General features: G+C 32.5%; 1 protein-coding gene across 9 annotated transcripts in view; it reads left to right on the forward strand.

Moving 5' to 3' along the window:
• Nucleotides 1-18,779, forward strand: part of LOC102980368 (transcription factor SOX-6) — a 297,561-nt gene that overhangs the window by 10,707 nt on the left and 268,075 nt on the right. For all 9 annotated transcript variants that reach the window (XM_028500833.2, XM_028500838.2, XM_028500835.2 and 6 more), the window contains exon 2: nucleotides 13,655-13,744. In XM_028500833.2, coding sequence (XP_028356634.1) covers nucleotides 13,666-13,744 — 79 coding nt within the window. In that variant the 5' untranslated portion in view covers nucleotides 13,655-13,665. The remainder of the gene's footprint in view (nucleotides 1-13,654; nucleotides 13,745-18,779) is intronic.

Below are 18,779 nucleotides of genomic sequence, written 5' to 3' on the forward strand. Positions count from 1 at the left end.
ATACCTATAGCTGATTCACTTTGTTATACAGCAGAAACTAACACCACATTGTAAAGCAATTATACTCCAATAAAGATGTGAAAAAAACCCTGACATTCAAAATCCTTTATGAAGATTAGTTGCCCCATGCCTGTGTAAAAAGCCTAAATATTAATATGAAATTAATGGATAGACCCCTAAACTATCTTTCAAAAAAGGAACTGGTAGAGAATGATTTTCTTTGATAACATTATTTTGAAAAGTATATGGTAGTTCTGCTTCTGCCGTAAGTGTGTAAGTGGTAGTAGACTCAATCTACTAATATAAACAAGAGATCTTGCTCAGCTATATGTGGCAACTCTTTTAAGAAGTTAGAAAGCAGGAAGCAGGAGACTATAATCTATGAGTGAAGAAAAACAAACTGAGCCCTAATTATCCTGGCTTTCTACCTGGTGGCATTTAGCAGACCCTGATGCAAGGAGAACCAACCCAAGTACTATAAGGCAACCTCACTGACCTGAACAATCAGGGGTCAGAGTTTGGGAAAACTGTAGTGGCTGTAATTTGCAGGGTGGACGCTGAGAGTGAAGAAAGCTGTACAGAGAAAGAACTCCACAAGTCTTGTCAGGAGTCCTCTTGAGTTTTTGCTGAATACTAATACTATTGGGTTGGCCAAAAAGTTCTTTAGGGTTTTTCCGTAAGCTCTTATGGAAAACCTGAATGAACTTTTTGGCCAACCCAATACATGAATAGAGTATGACTACAAGAAGCTTGGCAAAGAACAACTACCTGGAAGAGAAAAACTAGTAAACTGCAAAACTATCATGGTTCATACATTATAGGGATACATTTAAGTTTCAGCTTTCTCCAGTGCAATGTCTTCATTAAACACCCAGGGCGTTCAGTGGAGACCCAGAAAAGCCGTATCTTTGAAATAAGGATAAATTAGCCCTAGAGTAAATGGCACTCTATCCCCACCATAAGAAAGCTTAAAAAGAAATCTGAAAATGATCAGATGATTTGTGAGTAAATGAATACTCACCAGAAGAAAATTCATACTATTTAAAGGAAAAGAACAAATTCCAAACACTCAGCAATATAATATACTTGTTGTCCAATATACAATAAAATACTAGAAATATGAAGAAGCAAAAATCAGTCAAAAGAGACTAAGAAATTACGCAGATAATATTAGAATTAGCAGATAATGACTTTAAAATTACCATATAGATATACTCAAGGATTGAAGGAAAATATGAACATATTGAAGAGAGAAATGGAAACAATAAAATAAAAAATTTAGAAATCCAAGAATTGAAAAATACAATATCTGAAAATTTAAAAAAATACTTGAAGAATTTAAATGCAAATAATTAGCTGTACATTAAAAGATTAGTTAAACTAAAGACAGGGTAATAGAAACCATCCAGACTGGAGCACAGAGAGAAAAAAGGCAGGGAAAAATAAATAAATAGAGCCTCATAGCTTTTAAGAACTAATGGTGTATCATGTGCAATTAGAGTACCAAGAGAGGATAGACCAGATTTATATGTGTGTATATATATATATCTCTCTTTTTAGACAAATGGCTGAAAAAATTCCAGATTTGTCAAAAATATAAATCTGTACATCCAAGAAGGATAAACACAAAGAAAAATGTATATCAAAGGACACCAAAATAAAATTGGTGAAAACTAATGAAAGAGAATCTTAAAAGTGGCCAAAGATACACTGTTTATAGTGAGACAAAGATAGAAATTATCCCTGACCTCACATCAGAAAAAATACAAGTCAGAGACATTGCAGTGGCACCTTTTGGAGTCCTAAAAGAAAAAAAATAACCTTGAATTCTATATTTATTAAAAATATTCTTCACCTGAATTTCACCTGAAGGTGAAATACAGACATTTCAGACAAACAAAGTTTGCAGAATTTACTGCCAGCAAGTTTTCTCTATGGAAAATTTTAATGAAATTTTGTCAGGCTAAAGGAAAATAATTCTAGATGAAAACTTAGGTTTTTAAAAAGAAATGAAGAGTACTGAAAATGGTAAATCTGAAGGCATTTTCTAATAGTTTCTAATAATTAATTTAGCTATAATTTGCTCTATAGCAAAAACAGTAACAATGTATTATGGAGTTTAAAACATGTAAAAGTAGTATGTATGACAACAATAGCATAAAAGATGGAGCATTTTTAAGTTTCTTACATTGTATCTGAAATGGTATATTACTTGATGATAGACTGTTGTAAGTTAAAGATATATATTATAAATTCTTGACCAACCAATAAGATAATGAAACAAGGAGGTATAACTGATAAACCAATAGAGGAGATAAATTAATTCTAAAAAGTTAAATTAATTAAAAGACAAGGAAATAGGATAAAAGGAACAAAGTACAGATGAAAAATATAGAAAAAATAGCAAAATGGTAGACTTAAACTCTATTAACAATAATTACATTAAATGTAAACTGACTAATTGTACTAACTTTGAAAGGTAGAGATTATCAAATTGGATTAAAAAACAAGAATCAATTAATATACTGACTACAAGAAACACAGTAAATATAAAGATGTAGATAGGTTTGAAGTAAAAGGATGGGTGAAGATACACCATGCAAACACTAGTGATAAGAAAGCTGAAGTGGTTATGTTAATATAAAAGTAGACTGCAGAAAAAGGAATATTACCAGAGATCAAAAAGATATTTCATAATGATTAAAGAGCTAGGTCATCAAGAAGACATAACATTTCTAAATGTATATACATCTAAAAACAGAGGCTCAAAATACATGAAGCAAAAGTTGACAGACTGAAAGAAAAAAAAGACAAGTCTCCCATCTAATTATTGTTGGAGATTTCAATACTCCTCTTTCAGAATTTGAAAAAAAAAAAAAAAAAAAAGACAGAAAATCCATAAGAATATAGAAGACCTGAACAACATTATCCATCAATTTGACCTAATTGACACTGATAGAGTACTACACTCAAAAACTGCAGAGTAGTTATTCTTTTCAAGTGTGTATGCAAATCTCACTAGATAAAGCAAACGCTAGGCCATAAAACAAATCTCAATAAACATAAAAGGACTGAAATTATGTAAAGTATATTCCTTGTTCTCAATGGAAATAAATTACAAATAGAGAACAAAAGGAAAATTTTAAAAATCTCAAATGTTTGGCAACTAAACCACATACATATAACTAAACCACATAACAAAGAAGAAGAACAAGGAAAATTGTAAAATATATTAAACTGAATGATAATGAAAACATAACCTAACAAAATATGTGGGATGAAATTAAAACAGTATTTTGAGGGAGATTCATAGATTTCAATATTTATATGGATGAAAGTGACCTGTAGATTCAAGGCAAATCCAATAAAATCCAAGGTGTTTTTGGGGGGGGAGGCAGGCAAACTGATTCTAAATTCAAATGGAAATGCAAAGGACCAAGGATAGCCAAAACAAACTTGAAATAGAAGAACAAACATGGAGGACTAATTCTATGTGATTGCAAGGCTTACTGTAAAGCTCAGTAATCAAAACAGTTTGGTATTGGTATAAGGATAATGAATTGATCAGTAAAACAGAACAGAGAATCCAGAAATAGACCTATGTACACGAAATAACAGAATGGATCACAGATCTAAATATAAAACTAAAATATAAAGCTTCTAGAAGAAAATATAGAATACTTTGTGATCTTGGTGTAGGTAAAAATTTCTTAGATGAAAACACTAATCATAAAGAAAAAACCTTGATAATTGGATAATATCGAATTAAGAAACAATGGATCCTCAAAAGATACATTGTGAAAATAAAGAGGCATACTGCAGACTAGGTAAAAATATTCACAATACATATAAATATATAAAAGATATGTATCTGGGCTTCCCTGGTGGCGCAGTGGTTGAGAGCCCGCCTGCTGATGCAGGGGACGCGGGTTCGTGCCCCAGTCCGGGAAGATCCCACATGCCGCGGGGCGGCTAGGCCCGTGAGCCATGGCCGCTGAGCCTGTGCGTCCGGACCTGTGCTCCGCAACGGGAGAGGCCACAGCAGTGAGAAGCCTGCGTACCGCAAAAAAAAAAAAAAAAAAAGTGATTAAAGATATGTATCTATTTATATTTATAAATAACTTATGTACATGTAATATATAATAAATTATATATATTAGATAAATATGTAATTTATAAAGCATATATAAATGTAAATAACTTAAAACTCACTAAGAAAAAGACAAATGATTAAATATAAAAATGGGTAAAATATTTGAAGAACACTTCACAAAAGTAGATATACACACAGTCAATAAGCACATGAAAGTATATTTTATTCTTTAGTCATTGAGGAAATGTAAATGTAAGTTAAAACCACACTGAGATACCACTATACACTCACTAGAATGACGAAAATTAAAGTAGTAACATTAAGAAGTGTTAATGATGGTATAAAGCAACTAGACCCTCTTATGCATTGTTGGTGGAAGTGTAAAATGATGCAGCCACTTTGAAAAACTATTTGGCAGTTTCTTATAAAGTCAGTCCTATAACGACCCCACGTTTAGAAGAAATTCCATTTTTAGAGGGAAAAAAGAGATGTATATTTATAAAAGGACTTATGAGTGAATTTTCATAATAGCCCAAAAGTGGGAGAAAACCACATGTCCAAAAACAGATGAATGGATAAACAATTTGTGGTGTATTTATACAATGGAAATCTACCCATTAACGAAAAGGACCAAAGTACTAATACATGCTGCAACATGATTGAATCTTGAAAAAGTTATGCTATTTGGAAGGATTCATATCCAAAAAGTACATACTGTATACTTTCATGTTTATAAAATTCAAGAGTAGGCAAATTATTCTATAGCAATAGAAGGCAGATCGGTGGTTGCCTGGGTTAGGATTATGGATAAATGACTGAAAGGGAGCACACAGTAACTTTTTGGAAATGTTCTATATTTTCTTTGTGGTGGCAGCTACATGAATGTGTAATTTGACAAAATTGATCAAATACACATTTAAGATGGGTGCATTTATTATATGATATATATTAAATTATTTATCAATATAGTTAATAAAAAAGTAGTTGTCATTCCTTAACACACACAAAGTGATCTTCTTTAGTATATTAAAGAATTTGTTTTAGTACTTACTATGTGCAGAGCTTAAGTAGTATGGAAGAACACAAAGTGGTATTGGAAACATTCCCTGACCATCAAGGAACTTAATATTTAGTTAGGTAATATAGTATGAACTTGACCATATATCTAGTCATATGGTGGTAAAATTGATAAGTAATAGCAGTGGTAGATGTAGAAGAAAGAGTTATGAAATTGAGTTAATGAGTTGATACATGAAAAAAATGTAAAAAATACAGTGCCTGAGAGATAATATGTGCTCAGCAAGTGCTACTTTGCTTTTCAGAGGATGAGAATTTATGCTTCAAGTGGTAAATCAAGGCATAATTGAGGAGGTGGTATTTAATGCAGGCAGCACAGAATAGGAAGGTTTTTCATAAGCATTAAGAAGTGGGGAGACATTAGTATCAGGAGGATGTCATGATCAAAGGTGTGGAAGTGAAAAAACACAAGACATGTACAGAAGAGGGAGGTATGTTTGGTGAATTCATTTGAACAGAATGAAGAGTTTCAGGAAGCAAAAATAATAGGAGATGAATCACTAGGGCCAGATTATGGAGGACCCTTAAAACCAACTTGAGTTATAACCTTATCTTAAATTGATCTCTTATGGATTGCCAATACATAAATAAAACATATAAGAAGGGATATTTTATCAGTAAAGACTTATTTTGTAATTTTATTTTATAATTTTAAATATAAAGTCAACTGACCAGAACAGTGAAGCTGTTTTTGATGAACACGAAACTGAAATCGGGGCTTGTTGATCTTAGATGGGAGTTGTTGTTATTGTTTTTAATGACCTTATGCTTCTACCTTATTTCTACTGTATTTTCTTTTGGTTGCATCATGTTCAGAAAATCCTAATTCAGATAGCTAAATAATTGTAAATATCAGTCCTATAGTATTTTACCTTAACATTGTTGCATATCTTTCAATATAGCAAGAGGTTTATTTCAAGGTTTGCATAATAAATGTTTTACTCTGGTAGTACAAGTTAATGCATTGGTGATTTTCTGTGTGTTAAACTTTGGAACATAACACATTTGAATGTGTATGACAGTTTTTGTTACAGTTTTCTTGTTTAGTTTTTTTTGGTAAGTTACAACTGGCAGAAACCCAACTCAAATAGTGTAAGCAAAAACAGGAATATACTGGCTTACATTATCAAGAATCCCAGGAGCAGAATTTGGCTTTAGCTCTTTGGGGATGTAAGTATGCTAACATGATATAAAGATTGTTTTTTCCCTCTGTCTTTTCCTATCTGCTCCTCTCTACTTTTCTTAGTATTTTTGGCTTCATTCATTCTTATTGCATACAGACTCTCACCATGTGCCAGGGAGAATGGCCATGACAATTGATCCCAGGCCCACATGCTTATAGCTTTCAACTTGAGCATAAGAGAGCCTTTCCAGATAGTTCCAGGAGAGAATTCTGACTGGGTCAGATTTCTCTGTGTGGCTGGGAGGAGCAGTAGGAAGCAGACGGCAAAGCCCTGTGATTGACAACTCCATCAGGACAATAGTGGCATTCAGCAGTATTTCCCCAAAGAAATCAAAAGAAGGAGTATAGGACACAGTGGGCACACAAAAATTATTGTTTCCACAGTTCTATAAAGTTTTTAAAAAGCAGTTAAATATCTATTTGAAAGAGTAAAAATGAAGTCAAACATTTGTAGAACCCAAAGAGCAGTGTCCCATGTCATATGGTTTGAATACCTTAGCCTTTGGCAATGGAGCAGCAGAAAACAGTGTAAGGCTGCACACTTACTTCTTGTACATGAAATAAAATATAATTTGGAAGGAATTACTTTTCGAGTTCAAGAGTATTTTTAAGCAGCATCTTAGCTATTCCTCAGTGGATGATTTCAGGAAAAGAAAGCTCTTAGTTCAAAAAAGATAAGGCATTATAGAAAATGAAATATGGAGGAACAGGAAGACCAGCATAATGGAGTATGTATGGGAGAATTGGCTGTTGAACACTATTTACTTTCACTGCAATACCTCGAATTTTTAGCACCCTTCTCTAAAGAACTAGAGTGCTTCACTTCATATCTGAAGCAATTAATAATAGATGTAATTATTCATTTTCTATTATTGAATGCTGCATCGTAGAGACTAAAACTGATGTTCAAATAATGATTTAAATAGTCATTTCAGTAAAACCAGCACTGAACTCCAGGGCTCTGTCACCAACTGTTTGGCCTTGGGCAAGGCAAGTGACTTCTTTATCTTGACTCTGTTTCCTCATTTCTTTTTTTTTTTTTTTTTTTTTTTTTGTGGTATGCGGGCCTCCCTCTGCTGTGGCCTCTCCCGTTGCGGGGCACAGGCTCCGGACGCGCAGGCCCAGCAGCCATGGCTCACGGGCCCAGCCGCTCTGCGGCATGTGGGATCCTCCCAGACCGGGGCGCGAACCCGGTTCTCCTGCATCGGCAGGCGGACGCGCAACCACTGCGCCACCAGGGAAGCCCCTGTTTCCTCATTTCTGAAATGGGGTTTTGGTCTTAGTGATCATTGAAGTCTCAGCTACAGCAGGAGGCTGTGAGCCCCTGATTTACCTGCTGGATATTTCCCTCTTTTTCTATATTGGGCAGTTGTACTTTGATAGATATGGGAAAGGAATTTGGTTTTGAATGATCCTTCTGATACTGTTTTAGGTGTTAAGCAGCTTTGGAAAGCAGATGAAAGAGATACCTCTTACCTGCACATATAGAACAATGTGGCTTCCATGAATGTATGTTAAGTGCCAATTTTAAGGGGTCCCTATAAAAAATTATCAGACTTTGGTAGATCAAAATAGTGCAAAGAGAGAATATTGCACGCTGTGTGATGATGTCTATATGTGTATTTCCGGCAGCTTTCAAATGTGGGGTTTTCTCTCCCTCATGAACATGTCAAAATCTTGCATCTAACAGTTCTAATGACATTTTCAATAGCTCCCATTGACACACATACACAGAGACACTCACAGTATATTATCTAGTAAAGTGGTTGTGGAATTAACATTTTTCCTGGAAGGAATATATCTGATTTAATGACCAAATCGTTTTAAAGCAGCACAACAGAATTTCACAGGAACTAAATCTATTTCTTCACACCGATCATGCGTGTTTTACTCAAGCATTGAGTCATTAGCATGTTTATAATGGTTCTAATTTAGCACAACATTTTCTGAATTTTATCCTTGAGTCATTTACAAATTGTTCATATTGAATAAACAAAGGAAACAGATTGCATTTTATACTTAGTAATTTATCTGAAAGAAGAGGGGAGGGTTAATTGTTTGAAAGTTTTGGTCTGTTTGGGGAAGTGAGCCTGCTTTTTCATTGCTAGGCATAAATGCCATTTCTCATCTTTTTGGGGATGGGGGGAGGCTATGGAGGAGTAAAATGAAAAATTAAGACCAGGACAAGTTTGGCCACTCCCAGAGGGGAGTGTGGAGCAAAAGGGGAGCTGGCACGAGATTATCCAAAACAGTTGGTGCATTCCTTAATGATCAAGTGCTTGAGAAGTCCAGCTCTTCCTGGCAGAGCATCTGTGTTGATGTTTATATCATTGCCCTGCTGTATGGGAAAGGCATGCTTTCTCTTGCTGCTTGGCTAAAAATAGGATGGAATATAGCATTGTATGAGATATTTTAAGAAAGCAAAAACATTTAAGAGGTTAAAGGTTTGGCTTTTGGATCAAAAAAGATCAGTGATATAACCCGTGGTGTTCCTTGAAGACTGAATTTTATCGAGAGTTTGTCAGTGATTCGAACTCTTGGTTAGGCAAGTTATTCTAGGTTCATTTGGTGCGGTCTGAAAAACCCACTCTACTGTCTTTTCTGTCAGCTTCCCAGCATGAAGAGCAGGCTTGAAAACAGCCTCTATTTATACCGCCTTGTTCGTATTTGGAAAATCAGTTGTTTCATTGGAGAGAGGGAGAGAGAGAGAGAATGAGAGCAGGAGCAGTCGTCAGGGAGTGTGCTTTGTACGTTATAGTGACTTCAAAATAAAACTGGCACATTTTTGTGTCTAATTATTTTTAGTGAGCTTGGAGGGTTTTAATTAAAATTTAAGAGTGCTCTTCAAGCTCTCCAAGCTCCAATTTTATCCCACTGTATTGTGGAGCACTCGTCACTGTGGAAAAATGTACAGTAACTGGCATGTGCATCTCTGTTTCCTAATGAAAAATGTGAGATTGATGATCAGCAGGGATATAAATATATATTGTCAGAATTAGTGGTAAACCAAGGTCAAGGATACTTTTAATAAGTTATCATTGTTTGGATACATAAAAAATTTATTGCTTTTGAAATTTATGATTCCTGCGGTAAAAATAAAAGGGATTGCTTTAATATTTTCTTAAAAGAGTTAATAAAGCAGTAGGATCTGTATACAGGGGGAGCAGTCATTGTTGTTTCTCACTAAGGTATTTTAAAGTTATTTTCTATGTCGTGTTTCTAATGTTTCAGCATTTCTAACTTTATCACTTTGAGGTAAAGGGAATAATGATAAGTGTTTACTCACAGGTAAATTGTTTTAAAGTACGATAAAAATTTTTTCCCATTATCCTTTTCCATTCCCCCATGATTTAATTTTAATGATGATTTCTTTATTTACTCTTATTGACCCTTTATTTGCTCAGAATAGTAGTTAACACTGCTGCAGCTTTGTTTAACTAGGAATAATTTTAAATTGTTCCTAAAATATCTTCATATAGATTAGGAAATAAATATCTCACATACTCTCACTTCAAATTCCCCTTGTACTGTAAAATTAATTATTAGCACGATAAAGCATTCCTGACTTACCTGGCCTGAAACCTAGGTATTTAGGAAGCAGAAACATTGCTTTGCAATCCATTATGATATCTTTCCTTTTTTCCTTAGAAAAAGGTTATTGAAGTAGAAAAACTTAAATTTGCAAAGGAAAAGGAAAAACAAAAGCTATGCAACTGAGAATTAATTTATAACATATCAGAACTCTTTACATCCTTGACTAAAAATAAGCAAGAACTGAAGTGCAACTCGATTTTTGGTAGTCCTGTTTTTATCACACTGTTTACAAAAATTAGACAAGATAAATATAATAAACTCTCATATTTCATTGAATATGTATTGTTTTATGGACACTAATTCTTTCAAAGTAAGAGGAATTAATTTTGGCATTTTCCACTTTTATACTGAAGTGTTATGGCTTACATTCATTTTTAATGTGTACATATTACTGTGACACATACTATAATATTGTGATACTATAATGTTGTGTTTCTTTATCTCAATTTCCAAAAGGTATGTAGTTTCTCTCCTGTTTAGCTGAAAACAACTCAGTCAAATACTAAAATTTGAGTAGTCAAACTCAGATAATAAAATATACTGTATGTTTTTTCATTGTTTTGAGGACTGTGGCACTACCATAACTATATAAGATGTTTCAAGTCAATCATGTAAAACATATTTATCTGTGTAGAGTTATCCAAGAATATCCGGGTGATGTTTAGTTCTTTTTTTTCCATTTGGAATCCTGCATAAGTACTGAATTGAAACATGGGCTTACTCTTTGCGTGGACATAAGGCAAACTAGACTTCTTTACTTATCTTGACCTCTTTGATTTTTGCATTTGTGCATGATCAGAAAGGGGCAAAGTCTGATATGATGAATTGCCTCTGTAAAGCTAGTGTCCTGTTAATGTAGTTGACGTATGTGGCACAGGAGGATGAATACCGTTAATTTTTACCCTTACCTGGATATTGTTTTGAGTGGGAAATTTGAAAATATAAATTTCATTTTTAACTTTATCTAGCATATATTTCCTCATTTCAAGTCAGAAACGTCTTGGTAGAGGCTGTAGTATCCTCTGCCTATGTAGCATTTAGTACATCTTCTGGTACTGCATCTTCTGGTCTTTTTCCCTCACCTTACTTGTTTTACATTACAGTGTGGGATGTGCTTAGTACTAATTGTGGTATGTATGCCCTTAGAGCCCTGGCAGACAGATAATTAGGTGAAAAAGCTCAGTTTTTCAAGAGACCTTCTCACAGTTTTGAATATTCTTGGAATCTCCCAGAATTGAGATTAAATGCTGATAAAGTTGTATGTAGTGCCTTTTATTGTCCTGTAGATAAAGGCAATCAGTGATTGTTACTAAATATTTTCATGGGCTATAAATATAGACTTGAAAAGCCTGCTTTATGTTTTTCCCCTTAGTGTCTTCTACTGAAATGGGAACTCATATAGCTAGATTAACTCAGCATTATGGTGAGAATTAATTTTCTCATAGGAATGTGAAATGTTTTGAATTTATTAACCATTTTATTAATGATTAGCTTTTATGTAAAGCTGTGTCTTCAAACTTATTTGATAAATGTTTGAAGTGTATATTCTTGTTGTCCATATAATTCTGTTTTTCTCCCATGAAGTTTCAGCATTCTTTTTCTGGAGCTCTGAAAGATTTCAGGTCTATTAATAGAAATGAGAGACATATTTTAGCCTGTCTTACATTTAGTGTGTATCTAATCCTAGTTTATGAACTTGCTGTGAATTTTGGATCATTACTAGTCAATTGGGATTTTGTCTTGACCATTATAATATGTGCACTCAACTCAAATTTTAACCAAACAAGTTATGCTTTAGCGTTCATATCAGTGATTATCAGTTTAGTACAATGTTATAACATGTATGAAAAGGTTAAAAAAAAGTAACAAAACTGAGTAAGATAGGAAGTTGAAGACATTTTGTTAATTATTCTTATACATGGTCTAATGTTATATCCAGAAATTTAAACCTGATTTGAGAAAAAGTAATCTCTGATAGGCATGGCTTTGAAGATTTTGCTTCTTAACTCTCAAACCTAGTATTATCTTTTCTGTGACTTTAGCATAAAAACAAAATATGTATGGAACGAAGTATACACCTTGTTTCTGAATTTAAAATAAAAGTAACAAGAGAACATTTTGAAAATTAAATACAAACTGAACATACGCATATGCATATAGGCCCTATTGGCAGGTCACTCAGAATCCAGTTTTTAATCACAGTGGTAGGTCACTTGTTGAAGCCTAAGAAAATAATTAATAGGAAAGACTGGAAGGAAAGGAAAGAAGGGAAGAAGTAAGGGAAGGAGCAGGGAGCTTTCACTTAATAGAATCAAGCTGACTTCTATTTAGAAAGAACTTTAGCTTCTGTGATAGCTAGTATGGTTGTTCTTCATCAGCCATTTCCCAACATACTGATCTGGATTCTGTCCATTCCTTGATTGATTGATCATGTCACGAACAAACGTTAATTGTTTTCACCAATACTTTCTAACCATGCAGTGGTCCTCTCATCTCTTACCCGGGGCTCACTGTCTTCTTTTTAAAGCTTATCTAGTTTCTAAAACCCTTCAGATCCATCTTGACCTTACTGTCATTCTGAAAAATTCAAGGAGGATTTAGAAGTTGGAGAAAAAATGAAAGGGAAAATGCTAAAGAGATAGGTACTGATATGGGAGAGAAAAGGCATTTGGAATTGAAGTAATTATTTTAAATATAATTTTAAAAAGGAGTTATCAGAATTTTGACACTTGGAATGTTAAAGTTTAATGGGAGTATTCTTTGCACTAAGGATTGAGTATTTAAATCTGCTTTCCCTTTTGGAAACATGGCCTGTTTGTTAAGATTTGAGGCTTAAAAGATACACGTAAATAGTTGTAAGCAGTAGCTCCAGTTGCAAATCCATCCGAACAGAGAGAAAAAAATAGCTCATTGATAAAAATTTGCTAATTTTTAGAACATTCTAAAATTTAAACTTCTGTAAACTTTATGAATCTTAATAGAAACAAGTGTAATCTAGTATGCTATTTAGAAATGCTATTTAGAAATGCAATAGGTCAAGCAGCGTTTAAATAAGGATTTTCTTGAAAAGATCATGCATCTCTTTCTATATAAGAGAAAAGTTTTAACTGTTTTCATTACTGGGGGACAGAGGACATCATGACTTTATTTTCTTTGCATTTTACTCTAAATGGGTATTTTACAAAAGTTGCCATATGTTTATTTCTTTTTTAAGGACTAAGTAGTTACAGGTCGATTGGTCTCTTCTCCTTTGAAGATTTATCATTCTTCCTTGAATAGCACATGAATTTTGCTTGGACTTAAAAAACATCACCTGGTTTGAAAGGAATAATATCTAAACTTAAGCTTGTGCAAAAAAGCCCCTTGTTCTGTCCAATTGGTCTAAGAAGTGATAAATGCTGGCTGAATATTAATTAACTATAGTTATAATACCAAGATAAGATTATTGAGCATTATCTTTTTTTTTCGTGGGAATAGTTTAAATAATCTTCCAGCAAAAAAAAATTTAGTTGTGGTATTTTATAGTAGATAATGGAATATAATTGTCTGTATCCTAGGGTTAAAACAGCAACAACAAAAAATGGCCTTAATCATTTTTGAATAACAGAATTTCTCCATAAACTCCACAGCCTTCTGTATTTGTAATATTTTAGTACTTATCAAATACATGTGTAATAGTTTTAATACTTACTTTTTTATTTTAATAGATTCCTCCTGCATGGAAAAACTACTTTCGAAAGATTGGAAGGAAAAAATGGAAAGATTAAATACCAGTGAACTTCTCGGAGAAATTAAAGGTACAATATACAAAATATCAAACATATCAATGTAGAAATATTATTTTGTTCCACAACACATTTGCTTATCTTCTGTGCCCTAACATTAAGTTCTTACCTCTAATATTTGTTTATATTTGAGAGGGTAAATGTATAGTGTGTTCCTGAACTTTATTCTTTTGTAATGTTTATAGAATGAAAGTTTTGCCCTTTCTTTTTTTAGTCTATAAACATATAACTTATAGGATAAGCTGCTTCATTAGTTTACTGAACAAAAAGTATGAAAAAGAGAAAAGGTTATGTCAAATATGAACAAATTAAGTTAAAGATAATTTTAATCCTTCCTTTTGAAATCATAATAATAGCTTAATTGATGAATCCAAATCACTGATTTGAGTTTCTTCTGATCAAAAAGGGTCAGCTGTAGTAACTGTAAAAAAGGAGTTTATAGAATGTGCTGTTTATGGTTTATGGCTGGATTCTGAGGCCTGTTTACCTGTTCAAATCCTGGCTCTGTCACTTACTAGATGAGTGATTTTGGGCAAGTCACTGAAGCTTTCTATGTTTTGAATTCCTTGTGTCTAAACTGAGGATAATAAAAATACCTACTTCGTAGGCTCATTAAGAGAATTAGTATATGTAAAGCTTTTAAAACTGCCTGGCACTTAAGAAAGTCCTCATGAGGGAAAGTTGTGGTTGTTATTAACTGCCCGTAGGATTGTAGGTTGATTAATCTCAGTCAGATTTCACCGGACTTAACATTTCATGATCTCCAACCCGGATGAGAATGAGCATCTTTATTTTTAAATATAAGTGATTGACATTATTATTTTGAAATGTGTTAAGAAGTGGGCAGTCCCAATCCATTACAGAATTAAGCTGCCCTATCAGTTAAGAAGCTATACTTTTTGCCCAATTCTCTCTTGTTGATTCCTTTATGGAGATGAAGTGCTGTATCACTAGCTTTTGGTATCATGAATAGAATCCATTGTCATTAATTAATTTTTTCAGTTGTCCCTTACAGACAGTCATCACTCTGACTTGACCTGACACTTTGGGAACTTAATTACATTAGTTTTCTGAATTTATCAAATGACTTCAGGTGAATATTCCCATGGATAATTCCTCATTTAAGATGAACATTTGGTGATAACTATCTGATGAAAATTTTATTTTGAATTTATTACAGAAAATTGCTTAGTGTTCAGGCATGTTATGTTCAACTCAAATGAAGAGAAAAGGAAGTCATATCTTTTCCAAGAAATAATTAATAACTGATTCTATTAACTAATGCAGTATCAAAATCAAGTGGAAATTGGATATTATTTTGAATTTCACTGCTTCTGTTTTGTACTCATAAAGGCCATTTGCTATTTTGGAAAAAAAAAAAGAAACTCAACTTAAAACTGACGGGTAGAAAGAAAGTCATTAGTGACATATTCTTTATCCAGCTGCAATAACATGGTGTGTGCTACTTTGCACGTCATTCTGTGTTTTCTTCCCTTTCCAAAGTCATTGGTTTTATGACAGTGAGAACAGAAATGGTTTATGCAAAGGCAAGCTTTTGCCAGCGTGAATGATGGGGGTCTTGCTTTCTCTCAGTAATGTGGAAGCTAACATTTTATTATGTTATGATTCAGCATCGAGTTTTTATGCTTTGGGTTATCTTTCCCCCTCCCACTTTCTATCTTTATTTTTGATTCTAAAAATGCAAAAACTGTACTAGTTTTATATAATCAAAATATATAAATCTCAAAAGTGAAACATGCAAAATTAGGCTTTTTAAATTCTTTAACTTTTTCTTTTCTGGATTCTGTATGTGAAGTGTAAACTTTCATTTGTGTGCTACCCTCAGTTTTACGGGCATAGAAGATAAGATTCTTACTAAATTTTTCATTTTGATTTACTCTACGTAAGTGTCTCTTTTTACATCTTAATATTTTGTCACCAAAAACATTATACAAAAAGTATAACATAATATAAAAAATTGAAAAAAAATAGTTAAAGTAGTGTTCAAATAGTTTGATTCGGTCACTGCTGAAGCTCAACATACATTTTTATTGTAGGTGAGATCAGATCAGTTATTAGCCACCAAAATTAGTTATAATTATTCTGAAATTTTAGGGTGATCTAAATACTATTTCCAAGAAAAACATACTAGGGGAATTCCCTGGTGGTCCAGTAGTTAGGGCTCCGCATTTCCACTGCAGGGGGCATCGGTGCAATCCCTGGTCGGGGAACTAAGACACTGCATGCCACTCAGTGCGGCCAAAAAATAAATTAAAAGAAAAGAAACATACTACAGTGGGTTATCAGTGTTCAGTATATCTCAAGCGTGTGTATTTATCTATCTCATTATTTTTCCCTCATTACAAAATTCATATACATTTATTGCAAAAAGTGTATAAACACACTCAAAGGAAAATATAATTGCCCTTTCATTCTACCTGTATTATAATATATATCCTTTCCATTTTAATTTATGCATAAAAATTTTTTTCCCTTAAAATTGGAATCATCCTTTTACTATTCATTTGTAATCTATTTTTCCCACTTAATGATATATTGTGAATTTCCCTGATTAGGTCATCTTCTAAACTATTATTCTTATTTGCAGAAAATATTGCATAAAGTGAGGTTCTTATAATTTAACTGAGTCTTTTATTCAATATTTAAGTTGTTTTTATTGTTTGTCATTATAAAGAAAACCTTGAACATGGATAACTTTTTAATACTTTTCCGTGTCAATTAGTGGTTATTTTCTTACGATATATTTCTAAAAAGTGAAATTACTGGGTCAAAGAAGGTGTTCTTTTTAAAGAAGCCTTTTGATTCACGTTGCCCTTCGGATATAGTGTTCTGTGCTCTCACCAGCAGTATCTGCAAGTATTCCCTTGCCATCAGTAGCAAGTATTATTATTTTAAACATTTCTTGCCAGTTGGATAAGGGAATAGAACATATTATTGCTGATTTAATTTGAATTCTTTTGATTTTTATTGAGAATGAAGAGTTTTACATGAATTTATTTGTATTAAATGTCTCTTCCTTTGTGAATTGTCTGTTTATGTTGTTTGCCCATTTTTCCTTTAAAGGATTTGTCTAGTTTTTATGGTTTTTAAGGCTCTTAATGTATATTTTAATGGTATTAGCCTTTATTTGTCGTATATGTATATTTTGTCATTTTCTTTACTTTATGGTTTTGTTGTTAAATCTTTGCCTCCCTTTTTTAATGCTCTTCTTTTTTTTTTTTTTTTTTTCTGTTTGGGGTTTGTTTAGAAAGGCTTCTCCCAGTCTAAAATTATATAATATTCTACTATATTTTCTTCCAGTTCTTTGACTATATTTTTATACACTTAAGTCTTTGATTCATCTTGAACATATTTTGAGTATAATTTCAACCAGAGATATAACTTAATTTTTTTCTCAAGTTAACCAAATATCTCTGTATCATTTATTAAGTAACCCATCTTATCCCATCTGACTTGAAATAACATCTTTTATTACATACTGATTACATATTTGGAGCCATTTCTCAGTTTTTGGCTCTATTCCATATATCTTTCTACCTGAACTTTTACAGTGCTACGCTATATTAATCACTGTAGCTTTATAGTATCTTTGAAAAGTATTGCAAGACCTCATTCATAATTATTCTTTAAGGTGTTTGTATACTTCTCTAAAGTTTATCTTAGATTTTATATGTTAATTAAAATTGCAAAGTGATTTTTTAAAAAAGATTATAAAACTATGGGATAACAAATCTTTTTAGCATTGAATCTTTCCATTCCAAATAACTTACTCAATTCTTTTATGTCCCTCAACAATGTTTTGTTTTTTAGATACAGATTCTGCACATTTCCTTTGATGTTTCCTTTATAATATTTAATATTTTTACTTGCTCTTATGAATGAGATATTTTTCATACTACTACTCTATTTTTGTTACTATATTTGGGGGTGTTAGTAAATTTTGCTGATTCATTTTATAACTTCCCTGTTTGTCAGACTTATTAGCTCTAGTCATATTTCAGCTGATATGTTTTCTCCTCTTTTTTAGCAGCTATTTGTTCCTTTTTTTTCACCTCTTCTTTTAATACACTGCCTAGAATATCAAGAATAATGTTAAATAATACAGGTGATAGCAGGTATTTTATTTAGTTTTTAATTTATGGAATTGTTTTTAATATTTCACCATTAAGTATTATATTGACTGTTGATTTAATGATTTTTATCATTAAAAATCATGCTAGTCCACTTTATTAGGAGTTTCTATGAGAAATTGCATTTTAGTTTATGGCATATCTTATTGGTTTTTGTTTTTCAAATTTACTGATGAAATAAACCCTAATTAGTCATGGTGTAGTCTTGTTTTAATGTACTGCATAATTTTATTTGCTTACATTACTGTTATTTTTGCATCTGTATTTATAAATGAGATTAGTTTGTGTTTTTCTTTATTTGTACTATCTTTGTTAAATTTTAGTGCCAGAGTTCGTGGAATTGGAAAGCTTTTCCTCCTTTTTTGTGGAGGAAGGCTATGTAAAACTATTGAATAGACAACATTTTATTAATAAGTGGGAATCTTTTTTTATATTCTTTTTGTGTCCTTTGCCTGAAGTGGGTCTCTTGAAGGCAACATATTGTAGGCTCTTGGTTTGTTTTTTTTATCCGATCTGCCACTCTGTGTCTTTTGATTGGAGCATTTGGTCCATTGACATTTAAGGTAATTATTGACAGATATGTATTTGTTGCCAGATAACTGAATCACTTTGCTGTATATCAGAAATTAATCAAACAATGTAAATCAACTATACTTAAATAAAAAAAGAGGACAACGATTTCATCTTAGTATAATCAATTAAAAACAAACAATTGAGTTCATCAGGTGAAAAAAAATAAGTGGGAATAACTTATTTCTTAGAATTCTGAAAGAATATATTCATGAAACATCTAGGCTTAGAGTTTTCTATGGAGATAATTTTTTTTTTTACAGTTTCTTTTTCTCTTTAAGTCAGTTTTGCCAGGAAAAAAATTTCCTAGAAAATTGTATATTTCA

This window comes from Physeter macrocephalus, chromosome 16 (assembly GCF_002837175.3).
Source record: "Physeter macrocephalus isolate SW-GA chromosome 16, ASM283717v5, whole genome shotgun sequence".
NCBI classification, from domain to species: Eukaryota; Metazoa; Chordata; class Mammalia; order Artiodactyla; family Physeteridae; genus Physeter; species Physeter macrocephalus.